This window comes from Limulus polyphemus, unplaced genomic scaffold, assembly GCF_000517525.1.
Source record: "Limulus polyphemus unplaced genomic scaffold, Limulus_polyphemus-2.1.2 Scaffold2379, whole genome shotgun sequence".
Taxonomy (NCBI): domain Eukaryota; kingdom Metazoa; phylum Arthropoda; class Merostomata; order Xiphosura; family Limulidae; genus Limulus; species Limulus polyphemus.
In genome coordinates, this window is record NW_013667989.1 from 26331 (window position 1) to 42249 (window position 15919).

A 15919-nucleotide genomic window follows, 5' to 3' on the forward strand; every position below is an offset into this window, starting at 1 on the left:
GTTATTTATAACTAAAGAACACACACACACACACACACACACACACACACACACACACACACACACAACACACACACACACACACACACACACACACACACATATATATATCATGAATGCACCCAATATAAAATAACTTTACACATACACAAATAATCCATTTTTTGATAATACGCAAGGAAACCAATTCTGTTACACAAAGGAAACTTACCACATTAGTATTCCAAGCAGTTATGAAAAAAAGCATTTCCATGTGGAGTTTTTAGCAAAATAAGCATCAGTTCATTCCAAAATGTCTTAAAAGTTTTCAAAGTAAACTTCTAGTTTAAAATTAAGATTTTAAAGAGTGAACAAGTTACAATTTACTTATGTTGTGAAGCCAAAAAATATAACGTGTTTCAAATACTAAACGGTTATTAACAACAAAACTTATTACAGTTCTCTCTCCCACCAAACATGCTCGCCATTTTAACCGTGGGGGCGTTATAATGTGACAGTCTATCCAACTATTCGTTGGTAAAAGAGTAGCCCAAAAGTTAGTGGTGGGTTGTGATGACTAGCTCTTGCCTTATACTGCTAAATTAAGGAGACGGCTAGTGCAGATATCCCTTTGAGTAGCTTTGCACGAAATTCAAAACAAACAGTTCGCTTATTTAAATTAAGTTGACAAAATGTTTGATTGGCTTTATGAAGTTGTATTAAATATATAGAAAAAATAACTGACTTTCAGGTATATCAAAGATTTCCATGTGGTAATTTTTGCCAGAGGATAAATTGTGATGAGAGGAAACATTTTGATATTAGTGATGGGTAAGTGCTAATAACTATTAGTAAGTATTGGCTGTGTGTCAGATTCCTTTGGATGATTAAAACTAAAATCCTGATGTTATCGCTTCAAATGTATATAATTGTATAAATATCTGTTCCACTTTAATAATCACAAGCATTTTGTTAAGTGATGTTATTGTGATTCTAGATTTTAAGTGATTTATGCATGTTGCAATATCCTGTTATCCTTTTAATAAGTCGAAGTTCAAGGATGTGATGAAGTAAGTGGATTTTTCATATGAGAAGGTTAACCCAAATATGCCAGTTCACATATAAATAAGTCCATATTTAAACAAATAGTGATATAAAATAGGCACAAGAAAGCAAAAACTGATTTGCAATTGTTTGGATGTTACACGAAGATAAGGTACTTATAAATTGTATTGGAAGTTATAAACTTTTATTAACATATAGAAGAAATTGTGCTACCATCTGATTGATAGAAAACTACAATTAACTCAAGCAGGTATGGAAACTACAGTATTATTTAATTCTTTTACTGCAAATTAATGATTTCATAGCAATAAATGCATTAGAACAATGAGAAATGTACAGGTGTGTAACTTATGGAAACGGTTAAGAATCGGAATATCTCAAGAAAAGGAGTTCAGGGTGAAATAGTTCTTTTATGCAGCATCAGTGGTATATATCTCAGATATTCTAACGTATTAATTTCCAATTCATTCTTTGTAAGTGCTGAAAAACCACTGCTAGTTGGATTACCAGCCCTGTTAAGTATTCTGATGTTTAGCCAGTTGACATGATAAGAGCTTTTTTTTTCTACACTGTAACTTTGTATGTGTTGTTCTGCAGTTATGGATGGTCAGTTATCCGGCTGCATGGCCATCAGTACAGTAAGCAGAGTGGAAGTAATGCTTTGGTTTCACTATTTGTGCGAAGTTTAAAAGTGAAAACATGGATACCAATATATCGGAGTTTTCTATCTGAGGATTGTGCAGACTTTGACTTGTTGGTGGAATATGTCTGTATTTATGAGACCAGATGGCTGATAGGGTCGAACAACAGTCACACAACACCAATAGATACAAGTGATATATGCCCAATTAAATAACCACTGCATAATGTTTAAAGTCTTTGTTAGTTTATTTGCACATGTAGAGCTATCAGAGGCTGTTATATGACAAAAGAAGTGTTGCAGTAAGACAAGGAAAGAACGAATGTTTCAAAGTGAGGACTGAATGTGGCTTTGGTATGTGGAAACATACATCTGTATGTAACTAATGATCCTCTATTGAACTGGCTGAATCAAGAACCAAAACATAAGGTTGTTGAATCAGATTAAGATGAAATTATTTTATTTCAGTCCAGCCTCGAAGATGAGATTTAGCTGGAAGTATTTATCTGACTGTTCAGGATGAGGAAGTGCAAGATTTTGAGGCGAGACTTGGCTCCAACAGTATAAGCTACTTGTAGCACATCTTACAAACCTATATAAAATATCATCATGTAGATGTGGAAAATAAATAAACAGATAACTGCTGAAACCTAATTAGATGTTATTGTTTTTTATATAGAACTGATGGAAACGTTGCAATGTATTACTTGTTTCATCATGTACGTACCCATTGAAAAACGTATTATTCATTTACAAAGATGTGATTCAATTATAAAACAAAGCATTCTAATTACCTTCAGGAACCACATTCACGTCAGTGCTAGTAAAACATTAAAATATTAGGTAAAGATAAAAATCTCGGTGTTTCGAAAGAGTTGTTATTGTAGCTAATATAGGCTGCAGATATTGCCGACTGTTTTCTCTTTTTCCTGGTCAACTGCTCTAAAGTAAATATAACTATCTATGACCCTACAATCCCCTGACCTTTTCATTTGGCCTTTGTATCCTATTGCATTACGTTCTGGTTGATTATACATAACACCACCTGTTTAGGCGATTTGTTTTCTTTACACAACATAATTCATGTATCAAGATTCATTTGTGAAATTGTGATCATACGTTTTCTTTAGTCTAGTGTCAAGTGGTAGTAACTTTCTTACTAATGCTTTTCTTAGGAAATAACGTCGAAAAACGTTGAAGTAAGATGTGTACTAGGGGTCGCTTATCACCAAAGAAGATGACCTCCTAGAATTAAAAATCTTGAACAATTACTTTTCTCGGATATTGTAAACAAGAATGCAAGAAGAACAAATCGTGTCTTATATGCTGTTTTTTATATTATTTTATACTTAAAGTAATACACTCGGTAATGGATATGAATTTATTTTAACGAAAACACTTAACATGGCCTAGTTTGAAAAGTATGGATGTCAAGTTACAAAATATATATTAATGAAAGACTTTATTGAAATCTTATTGATTATTGTATTTTTGCTTTTAATGTAACTATTAGGTAGCACTATGATGAAAAGTTATTAATTTAATGAAAACTTCATTATGACATATTGTATTTTGCAAATGTTAGACATTGTCGTGCTTTATTTACGTCATATAAGCGTTCCTGTTAATATGACATAACTAATATGAATGCATAATATGTTGCTAGATGGCGGCACATATAAACTTTCGGAATATACTTACCCAAAGTTTATAAAATCAATATTTCCTATATCTAGATTACTCCCCAAATTTGAAACTCTTCACAATAAAACATGTAATATGTTTCCTGTATGAAACGCTACATTGTTTTTTTTATCAGATTCTTTGTCAGCCTTCATATAATTTCTTCTCAGTTAACTTATTTCGTATATTAAATACACAGCTCGTGTTTGTACTAAAATCACAGTAGTACTGTCTCAACTGACGTTTTCTTTTTTACTAAAATACAGATATTTAGGTGATCCGCTGTAGTTCTTTATTTTCAAAGTCAGTCATAATTTAATTAATAATTATGTAAAAACAAATACAAAAAACTCCTGCTATAAATGTCACAAATCTGACAGCAAAAGGTATTTCTAGACGAGCCTATTCAATCTGAATTCTACATACAATATTATATTCCTTCAGACAGAGGAGATATCACAGACTAGAACAAGATAATTAGCAACTCTTTTTTTCATTCGTTTTCCAAAGACAATGTTTCAATTTCTACATTAAAATATTCAGCAGGTCGCGAATTTTCCGGAACGTTAATAGCAATGGAGAAACACACCACAGCGGATTCAATAAAATCAACTATTCTGTGGAAGTATCAACAAATACACACAATGTGTTTATGTTTTATTGTGAAAGATAAGGTTGCTCATTTTGTATTTCACTTCGTGTCCAGTCTCACCATTTCTTTAACATCACGACTCAGTTTGTAAGAGATTTAGTATTACTTCATAATCGATATCTTGATAAAATCTTCAGCTATTAAGAGTATCTGTGTGATGGCTCGAAGGTTGATTCAGTTATATTTGATTATATGATATATATATATATATATATATATATACAATCTGTTTTAAATTCCTATTTAACGCAACAGCCCACCTGAATAAGCACTTCTTCAGTTTTCTTCAAAAATTAAAGTGTTTAATTTGCAAACTTCAACATCTTGTTTTGCCTCTTTCAACCCACTTGCAATAAATCACTGCAATTTTCCGTCCACGTACGAAATATCTAGTTTTTGTAGATATCAGGTAACAGTGTGCAGGTATATCCTTTAATTACCACAGCATGGCAAACCTTAATAGTAGAAAAGCAGTGAAGCAAAGTTCTTAAGTATTACTACCACAGTTGAAATAACTGTTAATTTCACACTTACTTAACTAGTTTAAATATATATCTGTAGTGAGATATATTTTGAAAAAATTTATAAATTTCCATGCAGATGTTGTACTTGTGATTATGACGACCTTGTTAACTGGATGTCGAAAGGTCTTAACTAAATACTAGTCCTTTTTCCTAGACAAAGGTTGCATACGGCAGTAGCTATATTACAGATACTCTGACCATTTTGAGCATTTCTATATGTCTAGTCCATCAAGAGGTAACACATAGTCGAAGCTGATATGAGTTAGAGGCTCTCCAGCTTGAATATTTCGTTTGGAGCGGTTATCAATGAAGATAATTTAGTGTTTATGATATAATGAATTTGGATCTGTGTTTCACAAAAAGTGCAATATATATAACATCATTGCTTCTGTTCTGTCCTGTGCAGACATATTTAGAAAGTCTCCTCTTCATCCCACCAGCCGGTAAAGTCATGGGCACAAGCCTATTGAAGTGGTTAAATAATTAAGAACTTAATCAATGACCCACATTCTCCAGTTCTTGACACTTTCTTATATAACGGACAGTAAACCCCCGAAACGCTTAAAACTGCAAGGGATAATTTCAAAACATATCCTACTGTACCTCAAATGAACAATACTGTTACGTATCTGCTTGTTTGATAATTTCCGGTAAAAATTCTTTCCGAGAAACTTCAGCGATACAAGTCCCTTCTTGATTAAAACTAGTTTATTCTTTCTCAATACAACTTTTTGTAATACACAGAATTTCCACAGTCACTTGAAACTTAATAACCTTTATAACACACGCTATAATTCACAGTGATTCAAACACTTTACTTACGGTGCCTACTGTTCGCTTGGCTCAATTATCTATCTCTTCCATCTATCTGCCCTTTGCTGGCTTTATTTGCCGGGCTTATATATTAAAAAAGAGGGCGCCTGGAACAAACTAGAGTTGCCAGGAAAATTCATACTTCTAGATACTCCAGCGCGCATGCTCCCAGGGTCGCGTGACTTCCGCTGTCGTAACAATACCATTCTTAGCCTTGCGCTCTTGACGTTAAAGCTACAATAAGACATCGAAGCTTATAAGTAAATAAAATAAATACCCGTGTAAACTTTGTAAAATGAATAAATATTTCTATTTTATTTAGATATTGTTACGTCTCCGTTTGTTAATTGATTTTCCCGTAACTTCGTTTCAACGAAACTTTAACGACACAAGTCTTTACTTAATAAAACTGGTTTATTCTTTCCGAATATAACTCTGCGATACACTTAATCTCAATACTCGCGCTAAAACAACACTGTAACGAACGAACGTTAACTTCAACAATACCCTGTGACTGCAGTTCAATTACTCACTATCTATCTACTCACACATTACATTTCCTCCACCGCGTCACGTTTTCCCCTCTTATATATATACCAGCCTACCCTACTAGTAAATACTAGAGCATTCGCCAAAGTACATGATAATTCTAGAAACGTTGCGTCACGGTGATCATGTGACTCGCTGACGCAACAATATTAATGTTTTTCTTTCTTTCTTTGCTGTCCATGTTTGATATATTTTCTATATATATTTTCATGAATATGCGTTTTTTAGGAATCTTGTGATTATCTGAACACCATATTACTATGAACTCTATACAGACTGTAGTCATAAGTCATGTGTCATTGCTATACTGCAGTTAAAAATGATATTACCTTTGATGTAAAACTTTTCGTTATTTAATTTAATTTATTACTGTAGTTTTTCTATAAGAAACTGCAATTGAGAACCTGACATTGAAAAAAACTACTTTATGATGGAAATATTATAATTACCTAGATTATCTACTATAGATTTGCTCAGCATATCGCATATGGAACCATTACAATTACATAATGAAACTGAAATATCTCTGCGATGTTGTCAATCAAATCACAAAAAAATTAAACTTATTCTCAAACTGAACTCTCCGGCCAGCGGGTCAGCGGTAAATTTACATACTTAGAATACAAAATTCGAAATTCAATTCCTTTTTATTTTGAAACACAAATATTTTATTTTGTAGCTACGCGCTAAAACAAGTTAAACTGAAATTGGGCGTCAAAGTGCACATGATAATTTACAAGTAACCGATAAAAATCTTCCATTTTGTGCATGTTTAGCTTCTCAAAAAATATTCATTTCTGTATGGATGGCGGTGGTGTCTTACCTTTTGAACACGTATATGAGAAGAGAGGAGAATGGGTACGGCCTTGGTGTTTTATTTTATAGTAAATTTGGATAAGTTATTTCAAATTTTTGGTTTTGATCACAATTATAATGATATATATATATATATTATTAGTTGAAGACTTATTGAATTTTATGAAAAATAAAATTTTTAACTTGTTAAATATTAATTTTTCCATGGTTATTCGCTAAGCCTAATTAACTATTTAAGTCGTATATATCAACTACTTAAGAGATCGAAAACGCAAATCGCTAGTTAGGCCTCACTTTGAGTTTGTGTATTGCGTACAGTTTTTATTTCATCCGAGAAGGGATATATATATCATATAGAGTTACTGGAAAGGACTTACAGGAGGTCATCTAGGAATTGAAGTATTATACTACAAGGATATGTTAAGTTAAGCCTTAAGGTCTGTCGCTGCGTCAATGATATTGGTAACATATTTTCGATCGATAGGATTAACTCATCCTTATATTTATAATGTTATATTTTTCAGGAAATACCAATTCCTTTAGTTTAAACTTATAAAATGCTAACCTCTACTAATGATAATGATAAATCACTCCACAACGAAACTGTCAAAAGTTAATCACCCTTATGAAAAAGGTCTGCTCTAATTAGATTTAGAACCTTTTTTTTTCAAAATTTTAAATGTGTTCTGTTGTCCTCAGAATTCAGCACAAAAATTTGATGAAAAAAGTATGATCTTTACTCTAATGGTCCTTCAGATATTTTTTTAAGATTAAATAAGTTAGAATAGCTTATCTCCATAAGATAACCCTTCTATCCCAGTTATCACTCTAGTATCTCACTTGTACTTGCTCATTCCTATAAGGTAGAGATAAAATATTTTGTTATGGCAACAGGATATTAAATACAGTAATTTATGTGGTATATTAATGCATAACGTGTTAATGATTCTAATGTTATACTATTCATTTTTGCTTGAAATGTATTTGTCACTATTTTAGTTTTAAACAAAACTTGGATGAAAAAATAAACTAGTATGCGTTTCAGACAAAAGTTTATACATTTTATTACAAACCTGTCAAAATATACTTGCTCAGTCTTTTATCTTTATTTTCCACATTTTTTTCTGTTTACCATTTTTATTCTACATAAATGACACTTATATGGTTGTTGATTTGGTTCATTTGAAACTTTGCTTGTTTTGTTTTTCATACAATAGTAGATGTCACATTACCTAATTTAAAATGTCAGTTACAATTGATTTTAGTGGATTATTGTAGCAAACCAAGGTGAATATTAAATGTGTACAAGTTTGTACTGTAGTTTTAAAAATGTAGATATTTCTGTTATGTGGATGTTGGCATATACTTTTCAACTAATGTAGAACTTAACAACTTCACATAATCTTGTAAACACTGTGGGATGTCTACACTAGGGGTAGGGTCATATATCACATCTAAAGGAGCAAGACTTCCTGCCAGAAATGAACATGTTTGGTGACAACAAATTGATCTCTTCTCACTTGCTCTGTAGTGATCATGAAGTATGGCAAGTGCTCATACAACATGGTTGAAGAGTACTGACATGTTAACCAAAGGATAACATTCAACTAACTGAAAAGTATTGAATAGCCACAAGTATATACTGATAACCTCATTCTGTATATGGGAGTGGACCAGCAATATACCAGGCTATTCTCTGTAAAACAAAACCAAATCTCTGCTGCAGTTTATCTTGTTTTAATTATTATTTTTTTATTGTTTTGTTACTTTTGTTCCAGAACTACACCTGGGTGGGGGCATCATCGGTATATATATATATAAACCATTGGAGAACTGAAATAATCCTACTTCTTAACTGGATACCATTGCAGTCATGGGATGTATGAGTGGTTGGATATCCCTTGGTATGGTTCTTACTCAGAAAGATATATTTACCTGGGTAGGACAGCCTGTTGAAGTACAGCTACTGCAACTATTGCTGCAGACTTCGTCCTTTCATGTGACTAATTCTTACCCTGTCACAACAGAAAAATCTGTTAGGATAAGAATACTGCTTACACCCTGGTAGTGTCTTGTTGTTTCTTCAGGAAATTTCATGAACTTGTCTACCAAGATGTCTTTTTGATCTTTGGAGGCCATTGTTAGGTATGCCTTCCCATGCAAACAATGCAGATCATATGTATAAGCAACCACAACCTTGATGGTGCCCTTTCAGAACCTTGAACTCGGGCTGATGAATTACTCAATTTTCCAATAGGTCATCCTGTTTGCACAATTTGACAACAACTGTCTCATAACCATAAAGTTGCACCTTAATAAAGTGCTGGACTGTCCAAATCTAAGATCAAGCATTAGGTGTCTTGTTGTGGAGACCAGCTATTCAAGGAAGTTACCTGCCTGTAATGCTTTAGGAAAAGGTCCAGGTCTTCTTTTACTGTATCCTTGAAAGTTAGCTTTGTTTTGCTGACAAAGGATCATGATTGTGACCTGTGTATATTTGTCCAACACCTGCTTTGAAACCTGGGTAGCAGAATGGTGAGTTGCTCTTGGCATCTCATCCATCATTCCTGCTTGACCCCAGGTCTTTTCATGTAAATATTTTTTTCATTTCTCAAAGTAGGTTTTTGTTTTTGATTATTTTAATTCCATATTTTAATCACAATTTTGAAATTTTATCTTTCATTGAAAGTACAGAATACAGTATCTTTATTAAGGGAGGGTGTAAATTTGAATATTCTTGTACATAAATGTAAATTGTGTTTTTTTTTATTCATTCCATCACTTAAGAATGGATCTTTACATTTATTTACACTTTTATATCTTCTCCCTCTTTCATAGACATTTTTATTTTATCTTTTAAATATAAAATTTACTAAAATAAATTGCATAATTTAGAATGAAAACAATGTCAAGGAATTTATCATCGTAGCACCATCCCATTCCTGGCACTTTACTCTTTCACTACCATGTTCATAGGGAATTCTCCCATTAACAGGATTATTTTTACATACACAAGAAATGCATGTAGTGGTGTATAATTACATATGCTTTACTTATTGCTTGTCATTTCATCATGAAATTTTTCAGATATAATTATGTGAAATATTTCACTAAACATGATGTTTTGAGATTGAAAATGTTGTATCTAATCCTACATACATTATGATAAAATATGTTTGTGTAATTTACTTAATGAGTTATTTACAGAAAATGTTGCTGGTACAGAAGAAATAAAAAATGAACAAAGTTACAAATAAGTCCAACTTATAGCATTTTTCTGTCTAGTTGGAGTATTTGGTATCGGTTGTTTATACATTTACCACTAATAGAAAATACCAACAAAACTACATGTTTTTCAATACATAACAAATAACAGTTTTGTCTAAAGTTGTACAGTCTCTTCTCCTTATTTCAATATCAAATAAGCTACAGGAAGTTGTTTTTGCAATATACTGTATTTTTGTCATACACCACTAATTCCACTTTTGACCATTTTTCTGGTAAACTTAATTTACTTTACTGATAAATGTATTTTTCAATTCTGTAAAAGTAGGAATTTCACTTCAGCACCCATAATTATGTTTTTTATATATATATTTTTTTTCAAAGTTTCATTTGCAGTGTTTTTCAAAATGAAGGTAATGTGCCAGCACATAGTTACCAGTTGAAGAGTGATTTGAGCAAACTGGTGTTTTTGTAGTTTTCCAATTTTGTATCCATTCTTCCAGTATTAGAAAGCCATTTGTTTTTCATTGACTCCATTGTCTATTTAACTTGATGTTTTACAACCTGTGACAATCAATGAAATGGCATTTTGTGATCTTTACCCAACAAATTATTATCTAACTTGCTGTTGGCTAAACTGGTAACATTTTAGAATAGTTTTAATTTCCATTACACAGTGCTCTCCTCAAGGTGTTTGTCTACCAAAATAATGGATGAAACTTTTGAGAAGAGATTGCAGAAAATATAATAATGATTACGAAGGAACTGCCAAAATAAGGAAGAAAGTTTCATTTTTGTTATCTTGATGTTCTAAGACTCTCAGTAAATGCAACAATTTTTTTTTTTTTTCCAGGAAAAAGAATAGCAATATTTTTATATGAAATTGTTGTGTGAGAAAGTCTGAAAATGTTTAACACTATAAACATGTATATTCATTTGTCCTAGTAGATTGTAGTAGATATTTTTATTCATTCGCAGGGAAGCCAAGTGGTTTGCGTACAGCAAGGAAACATGTTACCCATCGTCGTGATCAACGCTGGCATGACAAAGATTACAAGAAAGCTCATCTTGGAACAAGATGGAAAGCTAATCCATTTGGGGGAGCTTCTCATGCTAAAGGGATAGTGCTGGAAAAAGTGTTAGTAATAGTTGAATAATTTTCGATTATACGCAAGGTAGTTTTAATAAAGAAATCTGACAGTTTATGCAATGATTACGTCAATTAATGTCAAGAAAATAATCAACTAATCAAATTTATAGTTTCTGTCTATTTACTGTTTTCAATTATTTCAACTATCCATATAATCAAATTATCACCATTGTTTTTGGTTAAACACAAAACTACACTATAATTTGAGGGTCTCAGTTCAGTTCCCATTTCTACTAAACTTGCTCACCCCGTCTTTGTTACTGCAAAGCTACTAAGACTGTGTGCGCTGTCACTAATTTTGAACTGCTTATTAGAGGGAATGCAGCAGCTATTGCCAACTCTCTAGCTACTTAAGTGGTATATAGTGTAAATTTACTGTTATCTTTTTTTACATAATGTTATGCTTCTAAGTTGTAATTGCATAAATGTATTCCTTAATGTTGTGAAAGCAAGCTTAAATCTAGGGGAGAGGTATTGGGGGGTGACTCCCACCAATTTTTTAATAATTGTAGTATCTAATGTTGTGGTAGCAGGCTTAAATCTGGACCCCCTCTAGTTTTTTTAGGAATTAATAACTATTCTTTAATGTCGTATAAGCAGATGCTGATCTAAGGGAAGATTCTAGCGAGGGTTGATTCCTCTTAACCCATTTTTATTTTCCAGATGTTAATATGTTATTTAATGTTGTTTAAGCAGGCACAGATCTAGGGGTGGTCTAGGTAGTCTGTACCTGCTCCATTTGTTTCAGAAATTAATAACTTTATTCCTTAATGTTGTATATAGGGGTGTGGATATAAAGGAGGGGGTCCAGGGTAGACAAATCCCCTCCACCCATTTGTTTCAGAAATTACTAACTCTTAACTAATATATTATTAAACATAGATCTGGGGGGTCAAACCACCTCCATCTTTTTTTCAGAAATTAAAAAAAAAGACAGCCAGATGTTCTTACACTACCATAAAGTATCAAAAAAAAAGAAACATTAAACGTTAGTGTTTTTATATGATTGGTCTATTACCATAAAAACATTGAGTTTTTTTTTAAATCAACACAGCTAGAGTCCACAGCAAATCAGTAAAGGCCTCAGCCAATAACATTATTTGTAAGTTAATACAACAATATGAATGACAGTTAAACTTTGCAGTGTAACTGTTGGTGTCTTATCTTTTTTTTTTCTAGACATGTTAACATTGTTAAGATTTTATAGATTTGTTTTTATCAAAATTAATATTCTTTGGGATACATCTAGCTCTTATAGACCGGTTACAGAATTGATTTTTCATTACGTAGAAGTGAGAATTCTCATGATAAAGATATTTTTCATATTGTTAATATCTAAAGTGAAACTGCAAGTGGTATGATTGTACAAGTACAAACTTGTTAAACAAATTTTGAAAATGAGCATTCTGCTTACCATTACTCTGATTTTTTTATGAATATGATTACAAATAACTATAACTATATAATTTTAATTATAAAAATTAAAATATTTGTTTTTAACTTTGTGTTTCATATCAATCACATAAGAAGAAATAAAGAACTAAGCTTTCAAATCACTGGATTATAACCTGACTGAACTAACTTTGACTTATTTAGATTACTTTGGAGCTGTGTGGTCAACATTGATTAATATTATATTATCGTAGTGGAAGTCTCTTATATCACATAAAAAATACTGAAAATTTGATTACGGTGTTTCACAGTTAACTTTGATTACAGTGTTAAGTGGTATCATATATTCATTATATGAATTAAGCATTACTACAGCTAGTGTGGACAAGTTAAACATTGTTGTCACTTGTTAATACTATATTACCTGAGTAGACTTTGTAATTTAATATTATTCATTCCCTAATGGTTTTCAAACTTTATAAAATAAAACAATGTTATCCTAATTTGTATGTTGTTTGACTTTGGGCTACTTGTCTCCAAATAACTTAACTCTTAAATTATTGTGCTGAAGTCTGAAGCTTGACACAAAGTTTAAATGTGGAAAATTTTTAAAGATAAAATTTTGAATATTCAAGATAAACATATTCCTTACAGAAAGTAAAAGGTTGCTGCAAGTAAAAAAAACAGGTTGGTTCACAAAAGGTATAAAGGATAAAATGAAAGAAAATCATCAAAAATTTAAGAAATTTAAATTGAATGGTATGACAGGAGATTTAGAAGATTATAAAAGATCAAGAAAGTTGGTCAAACAGGAAATTAGGAAGGACAAAAAGAATGCATGAAAAAAGGTTTACTGAAAATATAAAAATTAACAGTAAGGATTTCTTTAAATAAATTAAGGGTAAACAAAATGTTAGGATGGGGTATGACATTTGAGGGATGATAAATGAATGCTCATATCTGATGATTATGAGATGGCTGGGTTATTAAATTCAACTTTTTTCTTTAGTTTTTACTAATGAAGATTTAAACAGTATTCCTCATCTTGAACAGTTGATAGATGGAAACAAGATGATCACATTAATTTTGAAGTTGTTAAGAAAAAAATTGGGAAGTTTAAAGAATGATAGGGCTTCTGGGCCATATAATATTCCTCCAAGGGTTTTGAAGGAGGTTAAGGATTTGGTATGTGAGCAACTTGCTACTATTCTTTGTAAGTCCTTAAATAGTAGTCAGGTGCCAGAGGATTGGAAGTTGGTTCATGTTACTCCTTGTTTCAAGGGATGTGATAAAAATTGTCCCAGTAATTATAGGCTCATATAGTCTTACATTGGTTGTGGGAAAAGTTTTGGAAAGTCTAATAACAAATGCTTTGCAAATTCATTTAATAAAGTTTAGAAATTTATTGGATAGTCAACATGGTTTCACTAAGGGAAAATCTTGCCTTATAAATCTTTTGACATTCTATGAAAAGGTTTCTGCTTATGTAGAAGAGGTTAAGGATGTAGATTTGGTGTATCTGGATTTTCAAAAAGCATTTGACAAGGTGCCACATAGAAGGCTTGTAAAAAATATAAGTTAGCTAATTGGATAGTAGAGTGGCTGGATGGAAGAAAGCAGAGGGTTGTTATAAAATGGAGTTCAGTCAAACTGGATTAATGTCCAAAGTGTTATATCTCAGGGCTTAGTTTTAGGACTTTTGCTCTTTTTGATTTATGGCAATGGCATAGATGAAAGAATGGTCAATAAATTACTTACATTTGCTGATAATGTTAAGTTTTTGGGTGTTGCTAGCTTTGAGGAGGATGCTGTTATTTTACAAAAGGTTTCAGATCATTTAGTGAGTTGGGCAAATAAATGACAGATGGGTTTTAATTATAATAAATGCAAGATAATGCATGTGGGTTATCATAATTTGAATTATGAGCATAATTTGGATGGGAATAAACGTAACAGCATTATATAAGAATGGTATCTTGATGTAGTGGTTGATCAGTCTCTTAAGCCATCCTAGCAGTGTGCTGTTGCTAGTAGTAGTGCAAATATGATTTTAGGTTGTATCTACAAAAATATTGAATACAATTGTATCTAAAGAGGTTATTTCATTGTATAGGTCACTGGTTAGGCCACATTTGGAGTATTGTTTTCAGTCTTGGACTCCTTACTTTAGGAAGGACATTGAATTGATGGAAAAGGTTCAGAGGATGGCTACTAAAATGGTGCCTGGGATGGAGAGGTTGTCATATGAGGAGAAGTTAAGATCTCTGAAATTGTTTTCTCTTGAAAAAAAAGAACTAGATGGGATTTGAGGTGTTTAAGATTGTTATGGAATAGATAGTGTTGATGCATCACCTGGTGAGAATAATAGGACTAGAGGACACAAATATAAATTTTGGCAGGGTAGGAGTCATCTTCAGCTAATACAGTTTTTATTTTCTAACAGGGTGGTTGGCCTATAGAACGGGTTGCCTTGAGATGTTGTGGAGGTTGTAAATTTAAGTGAGTTTAATAAGAGAAAGCTTGATAACTTTGTCATGATATAAAAAGATTGTTTGGTTTAAATACTGGTGATTAATTTATATTTGCGAGTGAATATTTTATTATTTTAAAGATTGGTTATAATAAAAATTAAAAACAGACGATTGTAGAAGGCTTTATTAATAACTAATTGGTGGCAAGAATATAGAAAGTGGCCAGATGACTATGTAATAGAGATATAAGATATGAGACAAGTGGGAAGCAGCACAGAGACAGTATTAGACAGATAAAAGCAAAGAGAATACAGTGAAGTGAAGTAATGTAAAAGTGATAGGCCTAATGTTTAGTATGTTAGAGTGACACTAACAGTATAAAAAAAGATAAGAAGGATAATTTTATTTCGTCAAAGCGTGGTTCTAAAGTAATTGAAACAGCCTGGGTACACTTTCACAAAAGAAACTGAGGATCTTCAGAAGAAAGAAAACCAAACGAATTACGGTAACTTGTGCCACAACTGTAACTGAATCACACACAGAATACTAGTACGATAGTAACATAGAGAAAAGTAGTTCAACTTGTGAACTGAAATTCTAAAGTAATTGAACAGGCCTAAGTGGACTTTTGACAAGAAGAAGAGAACTATATATATAGTGTTTATGATATGCCTGTAATCTCTGTAGTGTGAAGACTTTGTTGTACATAGGTTTAACTTGTTCTGAATGAATATATATTATTTGGAAACAAGTAAAGTGTGTGCTGTTTATTCATCATTGAATTTATCGCTAACAAGTCACAGACACCTACTGTAGAAGAATCCTAAGCCCAACAACAACATAGTATATATATACATACTATCAAGAAATAAAAGAAAAGCCATTTATTTCAACAATTGGCAAAAATAATAACTTTGTGTGTATATGTATATATATATATATATATATATATATATATAT

The 15919-nt window shown here is 31.9% G+C and overlaps 1 protein-coding gene across 1 annotated transcript in view; it reads left to right on the forward strand.

Moving 5' to 3' along the window:
* The first annotated feature begins 6651 nt into the window (after positions 1–6651).
* Positions 6652–15919, forward strand: part of LOC106466779 (40S ribosomal protein S23) — a 16198-nt gene continuing 6930 nt past the window's right edge. The window contains exons 1-2 of the mRNA XM_013927082.2: positions 6652–6763; positions 10925–11084. Coding sequence (XP_013782536.1) covers positions 6760–6763; positions 10925–11084 — 164 coding nt within the window. The 5' untranslated portion in view covers positions 6652–6759. The remainder of the gene's footprint in view (positions 6764–10924; positions 11085–15919) is intronic.